An 18,852-nucleotide genomic window follows, 5' to 3' on the forward strand; every position below is an offset into this window, starting at 1 on the left:
ATTAGTATTGAAGATGCCCCTGCCACTTTTAAATCATTTGTGTGCCGGGCCAATCACACACACACTCCGCGCACACACACACACTCACTGTCCCTCGCTCACTCACTCACTCGCGCGCGCACACACACACACGCACACTAACTGTTGCTCGTACTCTCACTCACTCGCGCACACTCACTCTCGCTGACACTCAACCCGTCGTGGAGGACCGTTAAAATTAAACATGCTAGTCTTTCTGTCGTGATGTCGCGTAGGTTGTCGCCCACTATGACACACTCTATAGCCTACGAAATGAAACGATCGAATCTTGCGTCCCGACGCCCGTTGTCCTTTACGAATCTCCACGAAACGGATCGTGCCAAAATCGCGCTAAAATAGTGTAATCTGAACCAGGCAGGTAATAAACATTTGACCTATCGCGCAAAGAACCTATTAAAGCACTAAGACATGGGAACAGTAACTTATAGCTAACATTCACATATCACAAGTCATATCGACATCGCAATATTAAACAATGTTATCGCACATCGCAGCTTTTCCTCATATCGTGCAGCCCTAGTTACTGCCCAAAGGTCTCAACTGCTGCCAGAAATCGTCGACATGCTTATATTCTTGAAAAAGAACATGACCATAATCTTAGTCTGTTCTGTGTAGTTAATTTATCTCTTTTTCATGCTTGAAGAAAAACAATTTTTCTGTTTGAACTTGTAGTTTTGAGAGAGCAGTAGGCTACTTTGATTATGGATACACACTTACTGTTTGCATTTAAAGTGTTATTTCAGTTATTTATATTAATTTTATTTATACTGTTTTATTTTTTTTATGTTCGATTTGTGGAAAGGAGTTAGATTTCTCATGTGAAATCATACAGGGGAGAAGCCAGACGGTAGAGTTTATAGCAAAACATTTTGCAGTGTTTGCATGTCCTTTACTGCATAGAATTCATTAAAATAGAAGTAAAATAACATTCATTACAAGTTGATTTCAAAATGCACCTAAATTGTTTTGCATTTTGTGATTTTCAGTTGAATAAAAGACTATTCTCCATTCATACATTTCATCATTGAGGATTTCTTAAAAAATTGTGTAAAAATCTCGTCTTGTCTCGTTCTCGTGAACCCAATCTCGTGTCTCGTCTCGTCTCGTGGAGTAAGCGTCTCGTCACACCCCTATTCAACACTGACACTAATAATAATGGAGTCCATTTATTTAAACAATATCAAATTGTTTATTAGTAATATGTACAGGGTTTGACAATAACACCCGCCAACCCGTTATGCAGTGTAATGCAGTCAGTCCTACTAGCCACTTTGGCGGGTTGAATTTTATATATAATGTACATTTTTCAATTGTAGTCTTTTAAAAAGGCATCTGAAATAATAAACTACGTGCAATGTAGTGTTGTTAAAGGTACAATATGTAAGATTTTTGTAATAAAATATCCCAAAATCACTTGCACGGTGTGATATATTTCCTGCAGTTGTGTACTGACAATATCCCAAAAGTTCCCAAAGATTTTTAATTTCAGAGAAATTCCCATTTTGAATAATGGCTCGTCCCTGGTCATTGTCGCCTGTCAATGACATAATATCCGCGTTATCCCTGGTTTCCGCTCGTACTGCCATAGTAACCATGGCGACAGACGTGGACAACTGCGTTACGTCTAGCGGCACGCTCACGCTGTTGTTGTTTCGTTCAAACATTATGGACCATGGCAAGCAGACTTTGGGACAAAAGGTGAGATAAAACAAGGATCAATATCAGCGTGGCGTTTTCGAGATAACGAGAGCTCCACGTCCGCGACTAACTTGGACTTGACAGAGCTTCACGAGTCACGACTTGACAGAGACGCCGCTCTTCCATGTACTTTATTAGACAGGTGAGCAAATGTACATAAAACAGATCAATGTTATATAGCTCAACATGATGAAATGTTAGATGATCAGTATGCTATTCTAATGTTGATCTAGCTTACTGCTAGTCTCATATAGTCAACAAACTAACATAGAATAACATTATAACTTTCAACACACTCAAATGCAGTTTAGCATGATAGTGTAGACCAAGTGAAACAGCGCTGCGTTACCTCACAAGTCAAATAAACTGACTTGTGCGAGTAGTAATTCAGCACTTGCGGGTAGTTCGGTAGAATGAAATGTCCCTATTCCTTTAAATCCGCGGGACTCGCGTGTGGCGCTGATATCTGTCTATTATTAGCAATCGCGCCCTGCTTCATACCACAGTCATGTTAAAAAACATCAATGTATTCACTCATCTATAAACATTATTAGATCCATCGGCATGACGACAAGTTCCATAATTCCGCGTCATCAACCTACTCCTTTGTTATTGTAAGAGGTTAGCGACCCCTAGTGGCGAAAAAAAAAGACATATTGTAGCTTTAAAAATATAGATTTTTCGATACTGAAATATCTGAAACGCTTCCAAAACTCATTATCCGTAGAATAGATACCAGCTGCGCTTTGTCACTTTCTCATCTCTCCGACAGCGATGACACACAAACCCGCCTCACTCACTCGTTTCATTTGCTCCAGATGAAAATGGTTAATGTTACAGGGTTTGAATTTCGCCGTGGAATTACACATAGTTTTACTCATTCCTGCAGATTTTGTGCTCATACCCAAAGTGTGCACACATAAAGCTGCCTCTCAGTACTAAACTGAGTTGCTTTTTCGCTGCTTATTGAGATTAAACAAATACAAACAAAATAATGTCAAAATGCTGGTCTTGGCGAGTATTCACATAAACAAGAAACCGCATGTGTAACAGTATAATGGATGCATGTCAGGTCTTAAAGTGACAGCAACCTAATATACCTGCTGCCAAATTATGAGATAATATTACAAATATCTATATGGCAGTTTTCCCCCATGGTATCGATGTCAAAATTGTGGACAGTGAAAATGCGGCTAGTAACTTTGTAAAACCACTAGTCACAGTGGCTGGTGAGCAAAAAAGTTAATGTCAAGCCCCTGAATGTAATATAAAAGTCACAGCAATTGAAGGAAAATAGTGTAATCAGCTATTTTATAATATAACATCAATATAATTGATATTGATTTTAAATCAATTGGATTTTGGCTTTCAAACTTTTTGTTTTCGGCCAAGGATTTTTATTTCGGTGCAACACTAAAGACAATCACAATCAATCAGAACAAACCAATGAGATTTCACTGTGGGCATAGCAACCCAGCGTGACACGAAAGAAACAGAAATCAAGGAACCAATAAAACGTCTTGTCTCACGTTAATTGACAGGGTTGCAGCTGGTCAGGACATAAACTCAGATTAACATGAAAGAGATTCATTGCTTGTAGCTTAATCATGTTGGACACTGTCAATATGAAATACATTTCAAATAGGACGGGTAATTACCTGCAAACTGAGGTTGCTGATCCCAGCAGCTGAGGGGTTCAGAGTGCTTGCAGATGCAGAAAGAGGAAGCAGGTGATGGTGCGGGGAGGAGGTAGACGGTGGAGGTGGAGTTTTGGGGGTGTTGCTGTTGTGTGAGGACTGCGGCTGGGTGAGGGAAGTGTCGTCGCAGGGTGAGCGAGGCAGCAGGCTGAACCAGTGGCCGCCGCGCTCGCTCAGGACCTTGAGCAGCTGGTCGTTGGCCAGGAGCTGAGTCTGCGTCAGCTGTGGCTGCAGGATGTGCGCGGGGATGCCCAGCTGCAGAGGAGGAGGGATTGCGTGGTCTGCGCTCGGGCTGCTGGCCTCTGTCAGCTTAGAGGTAGTTGGAGAGTGAGCTGGAGATGATGCTAATGTTGTTTCCATGGCGATTGTTGCCGGGCAGCCGTTGTGGGCGTGGCTGAGCCCCTTGGCCCCGGCAGGTGTGCAAGGCAGTTCCTGACATTGAGGGCTCTGTGAGGGGCGGAGCTCTGGCGGTTGAGGGGGCGTGGTCACAACCCCTGTTTCCTGCAGTTCTTTTAGTGGGGAGGAGCGCACCTCTTTATTTGCCTCCAGATCAGGATCGATGAGCTTTTCTTCCTCCTGTTTCACCTCCTCCTTCACAGCCCCCTGTATCTCCTCGTGCTGATGAAGCTGCAGAGCTTCCTCCTTGGGCTCCTCTTTGACCTGCACAACTGTAAAGTTCCTCAACCTCTCACGCTCTTTCTCCAACTCCTCGAGACCTACATGAGAGAAAGAAGGAAGAACATATTTAGTGTAAAATGAATGGTATGGCTGTTCGCAAATGCATTCATGGATGGATGGATAGATAAGACTCACCTTCTCCACTCTCTAACCCCTCTATGTAAACCCCTCCACACTGCGGGAGGACCCAGTATCTGCGACGGTACCGGTCCTGGCCGTATGACATGGACCGCAGGGCATGAGACGACTCAAACAGCTTCCGACGGATCAGGTTTTGCTGCTGTACTCATACAGAAATACACATATGAGTGTGTGTGGTGGGGATTTTATATGTAATTATGATAGGGCTGCATGATTCATCGAAATAAAACCAAAATTGCGCTATTGCTTAATGCAATTGTCAAATCGTAAAAGCTGCAATTCAATTAAATAAATACATGCACTGGGTGTTTCATAGTGAAGTGCAGCACTGTGTTCATTTACACAAGAGCAGCTCATCATCTGGTGTTTTCAGTGTCTCAGAGTGGCTCGGTTTGCAATTAACGCTCCTCTACAAAGACTCATCTCTGCATCTGCTCTGAATTTAGGTCGCTTATAAGTTATAACATGCATTTGGGACGCAACATGCACCAATCATCCATTAGTCCAAACTTTCTGAAGAGACACGATCTTCATTTCTGTTCCGAAGATGAACGAAAATCTTACGTGTTTGAAATGACAGGGTGAGAAATCAATGACAGAATTTTTCATTTTTGGTTGAACTAACCCTTTAAGGGCTCCCTGTGGTTTTCCAAACAAATTAAATTAATAATTATTTTTCTTAAATACTTGATTTTATTTATTTTTTAAAGTGAAATAGTAAAAACATTACTATAACAATTTTGTTTAATATAAAATATTTGTATAATAATTAAAAAAAATATTTTATAATAATATTTACTATCTTGTTTAGTATAAAATATCTTTATAATAAAATAATAATAAATTATTATTATTACTATCATCATCGTCATTATTATTATTATTTTATTCCTTATGGTCATATTGATATAAAAGCACAACATTTTGGGCTTAACTGCAGTCCTACAAACAAGCACAATTTTAAACAAAATCACGTTTTAAATTGAAATGGCAAATTTTATAAGAGAATTTAGATTTGTTTTCCCCAAATCATGCAGCCCTAAATTATGTTTGAATTTACCTTTGATAATTTCTCGATCTGTTTCTCTAGCTCTTCAACACTTGTTGATGGGTCTCCCTCATCCTGACACAAACACACACACATATACAGGCTCAGTCAATAAAAAGATACATGATAAAGGTAGAATCCATGTATGAAAATGCACCCGAAATTAACGCTTTTTACCTCATCACACGTCTCCACCTTTTTTCCCTTTTTAGCCTCTTCCTCCTCATCATCGTCATCCTCATCCCCTGCGTCATCACTGTCCTCATCTTCATCGTCTTCGTCATCACTATCCCCAGCCTTCCTCTTGCGCTTGTGACCAATGGAAGAACAGCCCACAGCCTGAGGCTCCTCCCCTCCAGCGATTGCTTCACGTTTCCCTGTCCGTTTAGCGTAGATTGTTTTCATTCTGCATGAACACATGCAGAAATACTGATTTGTTAGTGATGTACATTATGATAATTATGTACATTCAGCACACATCTTTCGCAGTCGGCAAAGAGAAACGTCGGTTGTGTTTAATGCATGGTAAGATGCCTCGATTCAAATGTTTGAACATCTATTATGGCTAAAAATGCTGTCTAGGTAGGTAAGTTTTGAAACACAGCCATTAAATTAGTATAAATCAAGTGCAAAATAAGATACTCACTTCTTCAGTCTGCCCTCCACGATACACTCGTCCTTCCTCAGCACATTCATGTGCTCCAGGCTTTTGTCGATCTCACTGCAAAAACACACAAACAGTTTCGTACTGCTGTAGAAACCAGTGTTATTTTAGTATAAAGTTTTGAATTAGCTTCTATTTTTATTTTTAAGTAAAATTTTATTTAAAGTTCATTTTTAGTAATTTTGTTAAAAAAAACATTTTTATTATATATTATGCTATTTAGGTTTAATTATTTCAGGTTTAGTTTTACTTCAGATTTAGCTTTTTGTTTTACAGTTACTAATTTTAGTGCTTAAACTAAAGCAACATTTTAGTTGAAGTATTTTAATCTAATATTAATATTTTATTTTGTAATAATTAACAAAAATATATTTTTTTATAGTTTTAAAGATAATAACCCTGGTAGATACATGTTATACAGTACATGTGTGATAATGTCACATGACAAACTCAAGCTGTTGAGGTTCCAGTGTTCATATGCATTAAGTATTCAAAGCTCTGTGACCATCACACTATGTGACCTCTCCACTGCCTCTTTATGCACTATTATTCCAAGATGAATATTTCATAGTGCCCAGACAGGCCCCACAGAATAAGCACATATCACTTTTACACATATCATATACTCCAAACAGGAATCATTTGAATTTGAAAATGTCTTACATAAGTGTAATAAGTTGATTTTGAATTGAAGTTGAAAGGTATGTGATATGTTTCTCAAAAAAAGACGGATGCCATTTGTTTAAAGAAAACAAAATATTTTCTTGCCCAATTTTTAAATGTTTTGTTAACATGTACATGCTATTCAGTTAATAATCTGTGCATATAACAACAAATTACCTTTAAAAGCAGTTGACTGTTCTTTATGAATTATTACTGTATCACAACAGGAAAATTGTGTTGTATTGCATCGTACATAATATGATGACTAAAAAACTGCCATGTTGTGTAACAGCTGCATTCTGTACCAATGTAAACATCAATCAAGTCATGAATCATCAGCAGCTGAACTCTGGAAACATAACTGGAATCTACTGGATCTTACCTGACTATGCTTTTACTGCATGCCAGCTCATTTACCAGGAAGGACAGGACAGAGGCTTTCTGAGCTGGCGTATGGGCCTGAAAGGCTTTGGTCCTTAAACTCAGAGCAAGATCAGCTAGCTCCGTCTGAGAGCAGTGAGCCTCCATGTATAGCTGCAAAACCTCAGACACATTGTCCCGATTCAGACCCACATTGGTCAGGTGGTCACCCAAGATAGACTTAGACTGGTGGAGAAAAGGGGATAGTTCAAATTCTGCTGACATTTTTTACTAAAGCATCTTAATTAAAAGCAAGATAGATAGATAGATAGATAGATAGATAGATAGATAGATAGATAGATAGATAGATTTCCCCCTCACCCTGTGTCCTTGAGGTAATCCTGGGTCAGACACAGCAGCTGAGAGTAGTCGGACCAGCAGGTCCTGCACTTGCCCCATGCTGTTGCCCAGGTTGAGCAGTCCCTCCTGCAGTATTCCCAGAGTGGGCAACTCAGAGGGATCCATGCCCAGCACCTTCCCGAAGCTCCGCAGGAACTGCACCACCATCAGGCACTCCGCAAACACACTCCCAGGCAGAACCAGACCATGGATACGAGGAATCTCTGGAAGGGGCTGTAGAGGGAGAGAAAAACAGAAAAAGTGAGAAAAACTGTTTTGTTTTTTTTACCGCCTGTATCATCTAAATTTCAGTATTTTTCTTGTGTCAATAAAAATATAACTGATAAAAATCAATAATAATAATAATAATAATATTAAACAATTTAATGTCATGAAGTTGTTTTGCTGATACAGTGAGGAAAATAAGTATTTGAACACCCTGCTATTTTGAAAGTTCTCCCACTTGGAAATCATGGAGGGGTCTGAAATTGTCATCGTAGGTGCATGTCCACTGTGAGAGACATAATCTAAAAAAAAAATCCAGAAATCACAATATATGATTTTTTAACTATTTATTTGTATGATACAGCTGCAAATAAGTATTTGAACACCTGTCTATCAGCTAGAATTATGACCCTCAAAGACCTGTTAGTCTGCCTTTAAAATGTCCACCTCCACTCCATTTATTATCCTAAATTAGATGCACCTGTTTGAGGTCGTTAGCTGCATAAAGACACCTGTCCACCCCATACAATCAGTAAGAATCCAACTACTAACATGGCCAAGACCAAAGAGCTGTCCAAAGACACTAGAGACAAAATTGTACACCTCCACAAGGCTGGAAAGGGCTACGGGGAAATTGCCAAGCAGCTTGGTGAAAAAAGGTCCACTGTTGGAGCAATCATTAGAAAATGGAAGAAGCTAAACATGACTGTCAATCTCCCTCGGACTGGGGCTCCATGCAAGATCTCACCTCGTGGGGTCTCAATGATCCTAAGAAAGGTGAGAAATCAGCCCAGAACTACACGGGAGGAGCTGGTCAATGACCTGAAAAGAGCTGGGACCACCGTTTCCAAGGTTACTGTTGGAAATACACCAAGACGTCATGGTTTGAAATCATGCATGGCACGGAAGGTTCCCCTGCTTAAACCAGCACATGTCAAGGCCCGTCTTAAGTTTGCCAATGACCATTTGGATGATCCAGAGGAGTCATGGGAGAAAGTCATGTGGTCAGATGAGACCAAAATAGAACTTTTTGGTCATAATTCCACTAAACGTGTTTGGAGGAAGAAGAATGATGATGAGTACCATCCCAAGAACACCATCCCTACTGTGAAGCATGGGGGTGGTAGCATCATGCATTGGGGGGGTTTTTCTGCACATGGGACAGGGCGACTGCACTGTATTAAGGAGAGGATGACCGGGGCCATGTATTGCGAGATTTTGGGGAACAACCTCCTTCCCTCAGTTAGAGCATTGAAGATGGGTCGAGGCTGGGTCTTCCAACATGACAATGACCCGAAGCACACAGCCAGGATAACCAAGGAGTGGCTCTGTAAGAAGCATATCAAGGTTCTGGCGTGGCCTAGCCAGTCTCCAGACCTAAACCCAATAGAGAATCTTTGGAGGGAGCTCAAACTCCGTGTTTCTCAGCGACAGCCCAGAAACCTAACTGATCTAGAGAAGATCTGTGTGGAGGAGTGGGCCAAAATCCCTCCTGCAGTGTGTGCAAACCTGGTGAAAAACTACAAGAAACGTTTGACCTACTGTACCAAATATTAACATTGATTTTCTCAGGTGTTCAAATACTTATTTGCAGCTGTATCATACAAATAAATAGTTAAAAAAATCATACATTGTGATTTCTGGATTTTTTTTTTAGATTATGTCTCTCACAGTGGACATGCACCTACGATGACAATTTCAGACCCCTCCATGATTTCTAAGTGGGAGAACTTGCAAAATAGCAGGGTGTTCAAATACTTATTTTCCTCACTGTACATCCAACACGACTCTAAAAAAATTATGCTGACAAACTACTACAAAGAAAACTTTTTTGTGAGTCAAACTCAGATATTTTGTGAGTAAAATACTTACTTGAAGTACCCCTGAGACTTTTTAAGTTAATATTTAAATAATTTAATGACACATTAGCATGCTCACAGTTCTCTGATGTCGATTATAATTATGATTAGTAGTAGTAGTAGTAGTAGTAGTAGTAGTAGTATGTTTTGACTCTAATTATAAAAATGAAGACAAAAATATATTACTGCTGTAAATTACAATTGTACAAATGCGCCACATGCTTCACTCTAAAACATGCATAATATACAGTTATTGCAGCCTTTGATTTGATAATCACACCAAGCTATGTCTTGATTATTATGCAGCCCCATTTATTTATTTTACTTTTACATTCAATATAATTAATTATTAGCTTTTCATGAACCCCTGTTTTGGAAACTCAGTTCTAGATAATAATACAATAATTAGTTTTGTCCTTAATATAGTGACAATAAAAGTCACTTACTTAATTTTGGAAACAACGTTGTCTTTACAGTATGTTTACATTTTTTTATTTATAAGAAATTAGGCAGCTGCCATTATATTTTATGTAGGGGGCCATTCACAAGGAGATCATCAAAATTTGGGGCCATTAGCATCAAAAAGTTTGATCCAAGATACAAGGGTGCAAACTTTCAGCAAAATCCTGTCTCCATGACCACTAGGTGGCAGTATTCTGTCTCAGGTGAATTCACTGGTAAGATTCGGTGTATGACATCATACCTCTGAGAGTTCTGATTGGATGAGTCTTTCTGTTAATGGCTCATTTATCGATGAATGAAACACAAATCTTACAAACACAAGCATTCTAAAAACTGGTTTTTATAAATGATTATTAAAGTTGATGCAAAGCTTTTTTCTGGTTTGGCCTTATATTCCATTACCTTGTGATCTGTCAAACACATGTCTTCATTAGGTTTCTTCATCTCACGGATCAACTCCAACTCCAGCCTCCGGAGCTCCATTTTCCGCTCCTTGTTGAGACGTTTCTCATCACGTTTCTCTTGCCTGAGGCGTTCACGCTCCTGAGGGGTGGAAGAGAGGCTTTACTAACCGGTCGGATGCCAAATCAGCCATGTCTGATATTAGGGTTTTATGTTCTACGAGAAAACTTTGTTTTGGAGGATGAGGAATGTTTAGGGTACTTTATCGAACTACATCAAAATTATTTGGCAAACACATTCAGGGAGCGTAAGCAGAGCAGGTAGACGTGACATGTGAGAAAGCCTCGAGGTGCAGAGAGGAGAGTGGAGTGGTGAAGGACAGTGTTCCTTTATTTATCTATTTTGTTTTGCACACCTCAGCTTTTTTCCGAGCCTCCACAGCTTTCATTAGCATAACGTGCTGTCTCCTCCTCTCCCTCTCCTGAAAAGACAGAATGATTCCATCGTTCAGTGGAGGAAAGCAGAGCATACAGATCCACACAGAGAAAACAAATGAAATATAAAAGCCAGAGACAGACGATAAAACTGATCAGCGTGGTTTAGCATGTTGCACAGAAAGAGAGAGAGAAAAAGTAGGTGAAGAACGGACACATTGCCATGGCCAGGATGAGGCAGCCACAAAAACATGTGTTACAGCTGATCGGACGGAAACAAAAGAGCGAAAAGAAAAGCCACAGATGTAATGGGCAGGTCAGAGGAGGAAAGCTGTCGGTGCATCTTGAGTTAGATTAGCGTAGCTACTGTTACAAGCTAACAAGGGAAAATAAAGCAGATTTCCCTCAGTTCTTACAGTGAAGCACATTTCTCTGTCACTGTTATTATGGATTTACAGTCAACATGAAATCAAAATCGCCCCTATTTACTTTCTTAATACACATTTCTGGTATCTTTCTTTAAACGTAAAACATGCAAATAACTACTTTACAGTTGTAATGGCTGCATTTAAGTCCACTTTATTATGCCCTTCCCTCACTAACGTTCAATTGGATGTACGTCATTGTTTATGTTGCACGAGTGCCTACAACCAGTGGAACACCCAAGGCCTTGATCACTTGTGGGTAAATTAAGTGTGAACACTGTTGTGATGTCACAATTGTGTTGAATCGTGGTCTATGGATCTGATTAAAATCGAGGGTCTGTCCAAGTAAACTTCCCTCATCCACTTGACGAAGTTGAACGCACTTCAAAATAACAGCAGGGATTCCCCCAAGGGCAAGTGCTTAGGGTAGTTTGCGAGTGTGTGTGTAAAAGTGGAGTTAAACACAGTCGATGTTAATTTGCACTCAGTAATTTGTTGTTTAGGTTGTGCTACTGATGCCTTGGATTCATGCTGACATTTAGTGGTGTGGATGTAGCATCATCCAAGCTGTCCCCATGAAGAGATCTGCTCCATGTAAATTACAACATTTATTGGGCTATTGATATGATTAGAGGTTTTATCTTATATGAGTCTATATGATTTTTAAATCTACTTATGTAAAGTACTATTCAATTTTTTTTTTAAATCAAGAAATCTTAAATTAAAGAGTGCACCATTAACCAATAGCCAAATAATTTTTAATTCATTGTTTTAGAAAACTCACATTCTGGTTTGGCTACATTATAGTAGTTTTTGTTATAATTTGTTAAATATCTTTTTTCGTTTGGAAAGCGTCACATTAAGGAAATAAAATGGGATGCGGATGGCGTTTCATGTTGACTTTAAGGATAAAGCCAATTAGAGTGATATTTTCATTTCTGACCCACAGATGGCATGGAATGTACAACAGAGGGAAGTGTGAGTTTCCTCAAATTCTCTCATTGGTCAGGCACTATGACCTTTGACCTGTACTGATGATCTCACAGGCAGGACAATCAGCACAGTGCAAATGCAACATTGTGACAAATAGTCTGCCACAACAACATACATACACGCACACACACCAACACTCACATTTTCACAGCGGTAATGATAATATACAATATTGGGATGACTTTACACGTGGAATGAGGGTGTGTGGCACTTTCCACCAATGAGAGTATATACTCAACAGGCTCCATAGACACACACGCACGCACACACACGCACACACACACACACACACACACACACGGCACAAGCCTGCTGCATCAAAGCCGTTTTCTCTCATTGACACAAATAGCAGATGTAGGCGATGCAGTTTTTTCTTTTGTTGTCTTTTTTTTTTTTTTTTTGCTTGAAAAGCCATGCAGAAGGAAAATGTAGTTTTGACAGCAGCCAGTGCTACATTTAAACATGTGCTGCTATGACATCATATCACAACCAGGATTCACGATGCGAGTGTTAGATGTACAGAAGATGAAACATACCCATACCATATCTAGTCTATGCCTCTCCATCTCCTGAGAGAGAGAGTTGGCAGAGTATTATGAGACAGAAAAAAAATCACAGCGTCATTTAAAAAGAAAAGGAAAAAAAAACAAACAAACTCAAAACTTTAGCCTGTAACCCCAAAGAGACAGACCCCACTCCCAAAAAAGCATGGAAATTAACCAAGAGAAACAGCAGAAAGTTAAAGACAGAACCACATGAGACTCGCCACTTCTAACATTGGGCATAGGCTGAACAAATCTATTTTAGGACACTTTTAAACCCATAATGCACTGCATTTCAGATGGTGACTGTGAACTCTACAATAAAATATTGCTCTTTCCTTCCCTTTCTCCTGCATTTTATAGCAAAAATCAGTACTACTATATAAATGGCCATTATGAGACCTATTATTTATAAGAGTGGTGACTGACCTGGTGCTTGAGAATAACAGCCTGTTGGCGTCTCATCTCCTTCTCCTACAAACACAGAACATAAAAACGATTCAACGCTGCACCAAAACACTCATTATGACACCGTCTAAAAAGAAACCACCAATCAGAGTCTTGTCTCGGCCTTCAGTCCTAACTGTGAGGCCTATGAATGCAAGAGCTTAAGAAAGTATCAATCTTCTACATGAAATTGTTTGATTAATGCCATTTGCTTTGCTCTGTTGGCTAGTGAAGCAGGTTGGGTAGATAGGCTGCAATAGGCAGATTTTGTTTCAAATATTTTGATGCTACGGATCCCCAAATATGATGATCCACTTGCGAGGGACTCCTTTCCTAAATGTAAAGGCAGCTAGCTACTTTTATGCATAAACGTGATTAAAAACTAATTTATACTGTGTAAGAAAAATGTGTGTGATGTTGTAAAGACAACAATATTATACTGTCATTTTACTATAGAAAATTATTAATATATTATCGTAAACATATTGCATTAAAATGTTTATCCAGATTGCAGGTGAAAAATTCCTGATTTAATACACCAAGGCAGCTTTTATTTGATTAAAAAGTAAAAACGGTAACATTGTAAAACATTACTACATTGTTTTCTAGTTCAATACATTTTTTAAATTGTAATTTATTCCTGTGATGGCAAAGCTGGATTTTCAGTATCATTACTCCAGCCTTCAGCGTCACATGATCCTTCAGAAATCATTCTAATATGCTGATTTGGAGCTCAAGGAACATTTATTATTATTATTATCAATGCTGAAAACAGTGCTGCTTAATATTTGTGTGGAAACTGCTGTCTTTTTTCAGGATCCTTTGATAAATAGAAAGTTCAAAAGAACAGCATTTATCTGAAAAATATTTGTTTGTAACAGTGTAAAAGTCTATACTTTCACTTTTGATTTAATTTACTGAATGATTTAATGATTAATGAATTGAATGTGCAATTGCTGAATAAAAGTAATTCCTTTAAAAAACGGTAGTGTATATAAACCATTTTTATAAAAATACAATATGGGAAATAACAATATTGTGTATATACAATGACTGTTATTGTGATATTTAAAATCTGCAGTATGATCAAAGTGTTATATGGTGTAAATAATTGTATGTGTGTATATGATACAAGATGGCTGCAAATCTAACAGACATGGACAAAAAGTAATAAAACTCAACACAAAACTTGATTTAAATAAGGGAGGCTATTTCGAGCGGGTTGAGTATTCCAGTGAGGGCCCCATGTGTACAAGACATAAAAAGATGCACTGTGCATTTTTCATTTTAAACAACAACAGCAAAAACCCAGATGTCAAGCTAATTTTCCCCAACAGGCCAGCAGACATTATTCAAACAGAGGCTCTACTTCTTTGTTGTGGCCGAGGAATGTTAAATGGTAGGTGCGAACGACGGAAGTTTTCTGGGGTGGGTTGGGGGGGAGGGGGGGAGGGGGGGATTTCCACGGCGATGATTCATGGTGTGCAGAGTAGGTGTGTAGCATCTCTTCTCACTCACAAACTGACCTTTATTCGCTTTTCCGCCTCCAACATTTTGGCATTGGCAGCCTCCTCTCTCTTTTTACGCTTTGCCTGCCAATGCAAAACAGGTCTGGGTCAGACCAGTGCTGCCGTGCTGAGTATAAACCTAAATTAAACATGCTAAACCAACATCTGTTTTATTTATAACTTATACTAACACTTTGATTGATGAGTCTGGGAGAGGAAAAGTGAGAGCTCGCATCCAAAACATTCACACACACACACACTCAGGAAAGCCCTTCAGTCTCAAGTCTTGCCATTGTTGCGCTAGCTCTAGCTACAGATCACTGCGTCAGTGATTGAGAATGTTTTCTCCTTAAGTCTGTGTCAGAATCAACCCTCAGATCTTCAAAACTATTCAATATTCCTCGGGCTCTGACAACGGCAATATAAAAAGAAAGCAAAGGCGAATTAGCTGAAAATTTAAATGCGTAATTACAAACAGCAAGAAATCCTGTTCAGAATGGCTTGCCAAGCGTGTCAGCTCCAATTTGATTTTGCCCAGCTAAAACACTTTTGAAGCCTCTATAATTGGGTGAGTAAAGTAAACAGTGTCTTCCTCCTGCTACTTATGCAAGAACTGCCATTGTCTGATGACAAAAAAAAAAATTATGTCTAATTTACCTCTGGTTTGAAACACAGGAGGCAGCAAATTTAATATTCAAAAACTGTCCACCAAAACCAATTTAGCATTAGTCCTGACGGAAATTATGCAGAATTCACAGCCCCAAAATGCTGGTGAGTGATTCTTCTGTGGTCCGGGTTCCATGTTAAACAGGAACTGAAGGAGGTGGAGTGTATTTTAAGAATGTTAAGCCTATTTCAACTCTTTTCATTTATTATTTTTTCCCGCAGTCACTTCATACCTCGAGAATCTGCTGTGCGCGGAGTTCCTTCTCCATACGGATTTGCTGAATACGCTTTATCTTTTCCTGGTAGGAGAGGAGGAGGAAGTCTGTTAATTGAAAGTGCTGCTGTGCATTTAAAAAAGTCGAATGGCAGCCAAGCTGCAGTCGTAGAAGCACCATCAGATTCCGTTTGAAATGAACGCTTACAATCTCATGTGACATGACCCTAAGACTGACCGAAAACCTAAGGTTTCCTTCTCAGACTCACCTGCTGTTTGAGAATCTTCAACTGTTCCTTTTGCTTCCTCCTCTCCTCTGCAGCCATGATGGCTGAACGAGAGATATAGAATGAGGTTTCAGCGAGATGTATGAACATCTTTGTGAGCAATAGAGTGGTATTCATAGGTGCGGATTACCTTGCTGTTTACGGGCCTCCTTGGCCGCCCGTGCGAGTGCCTGTTTCTCTAGTTTCCTCATGAGCTTCATCTGAGCCGCCTGCCGGGCAATTTCTATGATGAAAACAGACAAATCCCTTACATCAATATATGAATACATGCATTATTGTCTATGAATGAGATAATCAAACAGTAGCACTTTACCCTGAGCCTCAAGCTTGCGCAATAGCTTGGCCTCAGAGGGGCTTGGGAATTCGCTCTCTCCTAGATTCGGAGGGCGGCCCTTTCGACGTCGGCTGCCCGAACCCTCGCTGCCGCCCCTCGGCTGCCGCTCAGTGCTGGGCGGACGACCTCGCCGGCCCTCCATGGCCAAAATATGAGGGATGACCTCTTCCTCTTTCAGAAGAGCCCACTGCAAACCCTGCGGGGAAGCAGGGGACAGAGGAGGGTCAGACTAATGAAGACGACGGTAAAAACACAGAAACTTTCCTAATTTAGTGCCACATCGCTAATGATCACGTAACCCTAATATCACTAAACACTTCAATAATTAATTGGTAATATTCTGAAAGGTTATTCTCATTGCAGATCCAATTTTAGCAAATGAATTAAAAGCATGAAAAAGAGTCAAGAGTAAATTTTTGATTTAAATTGTAATCAATAAACTTTAGCTCCTCTGTATCTTTAATCTTAAGAATCTCTTTCAACACACATGACAGACAAAACATGAAGTAACACCCTGTGGAAACAACGAGCGCTGATTATTGCACAGACTCCCTACAGTTTAAAAAGGGGAAATTCAGGCTATCGGGGTTCAATCAAATTCCCTGCCCTGTTCAAGATGAAAGAGAGATACAGGGAGAGCGAAAGAATACGAGCGAGAGAGACAGAGAGAAAAAAAGAACATAGAGAACAAAAAAAAAAAAAGAAGAAAAAGAGGAGATGAAAGGCATTCACCTGGGGTCCTTCTCTGGCTTCATAGAAGTCACCAACCCTTATTTTTGCACTGAAGCTAAAATTATCACGCGTGATGTCAGTTATTCCATATCTGGACAGATACTACAGAAGAGAGAATAATAGTGATTTTGTCAGACAGGACATCCAGAGAGCCATTAGCACTATAATGGTACCAAACTCAAAGCAGCCTAGCACACTTGCCATAACAGTGCATAGTTAGCTAAAGTGACCAGATCATTCAAGTAAACTGCTGGATCTTACAATAACTGCTAATGGTGCACTGGGAGAGGAAAGGGGTTTAACGGGAGGGGAGTGAGGCTACCTGAGCATTTGGGGGGTCTAAGCGAGAGGCAGCAGGGAAGACTGGTTACCTTTACGACATCCGGGTACTGTCGCAGTCGCTTGCCGCACGGGGAGTAATACGCAACGTCTCCCTGCAGCCGACCGGCCACTGTTTTCATCCTGGTCTCTCTTTGCCAGCTAGAACAATGTCATACACGTTGAAGAAAAACACTTGTGTTTATCATTGTGCACAAACTTTTAAAAAAAGAAGGAAAAAAAAGGCTTATTTTTATGCTATTTTATTTTGTATTGTAATTTTATAATACCATGGATTTATTTATTTTTATTCTTAACGGCAGATCAGCAGCAAGATTATCTTCATGGCAAGAACAGAGCGAATAACAAAAATCATACAATTAACAAAAAACTTTATAAGACATTTACGATTAATATAAGACAAAAATTCTAAAATACATTAAGGTGATACCTTTTTAAAAATACATCGGTTAAACGTATCGCTGAGTAAAAACATCTATTTACATTAAAAACTGTGCAGTCCAGAAAATATGTTAACCTTTAACAGTCAAAGGAAGGCATTGATGGTGGTTCTTCACCTTTCAATCGTTTAAATCTTGAATGCTAAATGACACCTAGTAAAAAAAAAACCTTACCAACGTACCTATAGATTTGAAAATACTTTTTCTTATACTAGAATTTATTTCATATAACTTGTTTCTATGGCATTCACATGTACCTTGATTATACCATGACATCATGTAAATAATACATATGAATGCAAATATGGTATTACACCATAATTGTGCAATGGTGCCGCCACAGTGCTTGTTTGAATGGGTTTGTAATAATAGAGAAAATAATTCTGATTCGAGGAGAATATTTACTTATCTGCAGTTTTAATGTGATGTTTATATGAGACTGCGCTCTGTTGTTTTAGAAGCACAGAATGCAGATCTGACAACAGGTGTTGAGTCATGCTGCCACCAGCGTGTCATATTTAAACGTACCCCATTTCCAGCGGAATCCGTAAATCATCTTCATTCATCACTCGCTTTCTCTTCACAGAGCCTGAGACAAGACAACAGCCAGACAGACACACACACATACACATTTTAAATAAACCGTTTCATCATCTCTTACAAATTACAATTCACATAATGAGCAAACAACATCAAATAAAACCTCGATTTTTATTTGTTCTGCTTATGATGGTGCCTGCATGCATAAAACCCGCCTCCACAAGATCAGGGGATTGCAATGCGATTGCTAAGGCGTCCTGAATGGTTTTTACTAGGGGTTCACAAATATTACAATTCTGGCCAATAGCGATGAAGCAAATTATTTTCATGTCTTAAATACAAAAAAAAAAAAAAAATACACTATTATAATGATATACAAGTTAGTTTAAATTAATAAAAATAAAACACAAACTAAGATCATGCAAATCTAGGCATCATAACATTGTAATATATAGCATGAAAAATTGATATTAATTTTGAGACTTGCTAAAGATTACATGTAACACTGTTATTAATTTTTGGTGTTTTTTAGTTAAAAAAAAAAAATCAAAAGTAAAAATAGGATAAATGAGCATGAACAATAAAATATACAATATTGGCTGATATTATATACACT

The 18,852-nt window shown here is 39.1% G+C and overlaps 1 protein-coding gene across 19 annotated transcripts in view; it reads right to left on the minus strand.

Annotated features, from left to right (window-relative positions):
- The window catches only part of baz2ba (bromodomain adjacent to zinc finger domain, 2Ba), a gene marked incomplete at its 3' end in the record, with an annotated part of 93,650 nt that overhangs the window by 9,493 nt on the left and 65,305 nt on the right, over positions 1 to 18,852 (minus strand). For 3 of the 19 annotated variants that reach the window (XM_084129316.1, XM_084129307.1, XM_084129305.1), the window contains exons 11-29: positions 18,225 to 18,285; positions 17,289 to 17,397; positions 16,918 to 17,019; positions 16,165 to 16,381; positions 15,982 to 16,074; positions 15,834 to 15,895; positions 15,584 to 15,649; positions 14,703 to 14,768; positions 13,159 to 13,203; positions 12,724 to 12,756; positions 10,751 to 10,816; positions 10,336 to 10,476; positions 7,370 to 7,621; positions 7,011 to 7,234; positions 5,948 to 6,022; positions 5,479 to 5,707; positions 5,314 to 5,376; positions 4,248 to 4,392; positions 3,396 to 4,150 (exon numbers count right to left, since the gene is read on the minus strand). In XM_084129316.1, the coding sequence (XP_083985442.1) occupies positions 3,396 to 4,150; positions 4,248 to 4,392; positions 5,314 to 5,376; positions 5,479 to 5,707; positions 5,948 to 6,022; positions 7,011 to 7,234; positions 7,370 to 7,621; positions 10,336 to 10,476; positions 10,751 to 10,816; positions 12,724 to 12,756; positions 13,159 to 13,203; positions 14,703 to 14,768; positions 15,584 to 15,649; positions 15,834 to 15,895; positions 15,982 to 16,074; positions 16,165 to 16,381; positions 16,918 to 17,019; positions 17,289 to 17,397; positions 18,225 to 18,285 (2,804 nt within the window). The remainder of the gene's footprint in view (positions 1 to 3,395; positions 4,151 to 4,247; positions 4,393 to 5,313; positions 5,377 to 5,478; positions 5,708 to 5,947; positions 6,023 to 7,010; positions 7,235 to 7,369; positions 7,622 to 10,335; positions 10,477 to 10,750; positions 10,817 to 12,723; positions 12,757 to 13,158; positions 13,204 to 14,702; positions 14,769 to 15,583; positions 15,650 to 15,833; positions 15,896 to 15,981; positions 16,075 to 16,164; positions 16,382 to 16,917; positions 17,020 to 17,288; positions 17,398 to 18,224; positions 18,286 to 18,852) is intronic. The other 16 variants (XM_084129317.1, XM_084129312.1, XM_084129306.1 and 13 more) reach the window with 11 other exon arrangements.

This window comes from Abramis brama (genome assembly GCF_963993115.1).
Source record: "Abramis brama genome assembly, chromosome: 11".
In the NCBI taxonomy this organism is placed as follows: domain Eukaryota; kingdom Metazoa; phylum Chordata; class Actinopteri; order Cypriniformes; family Leuciscidae; genus Abramis; species Abramis brama.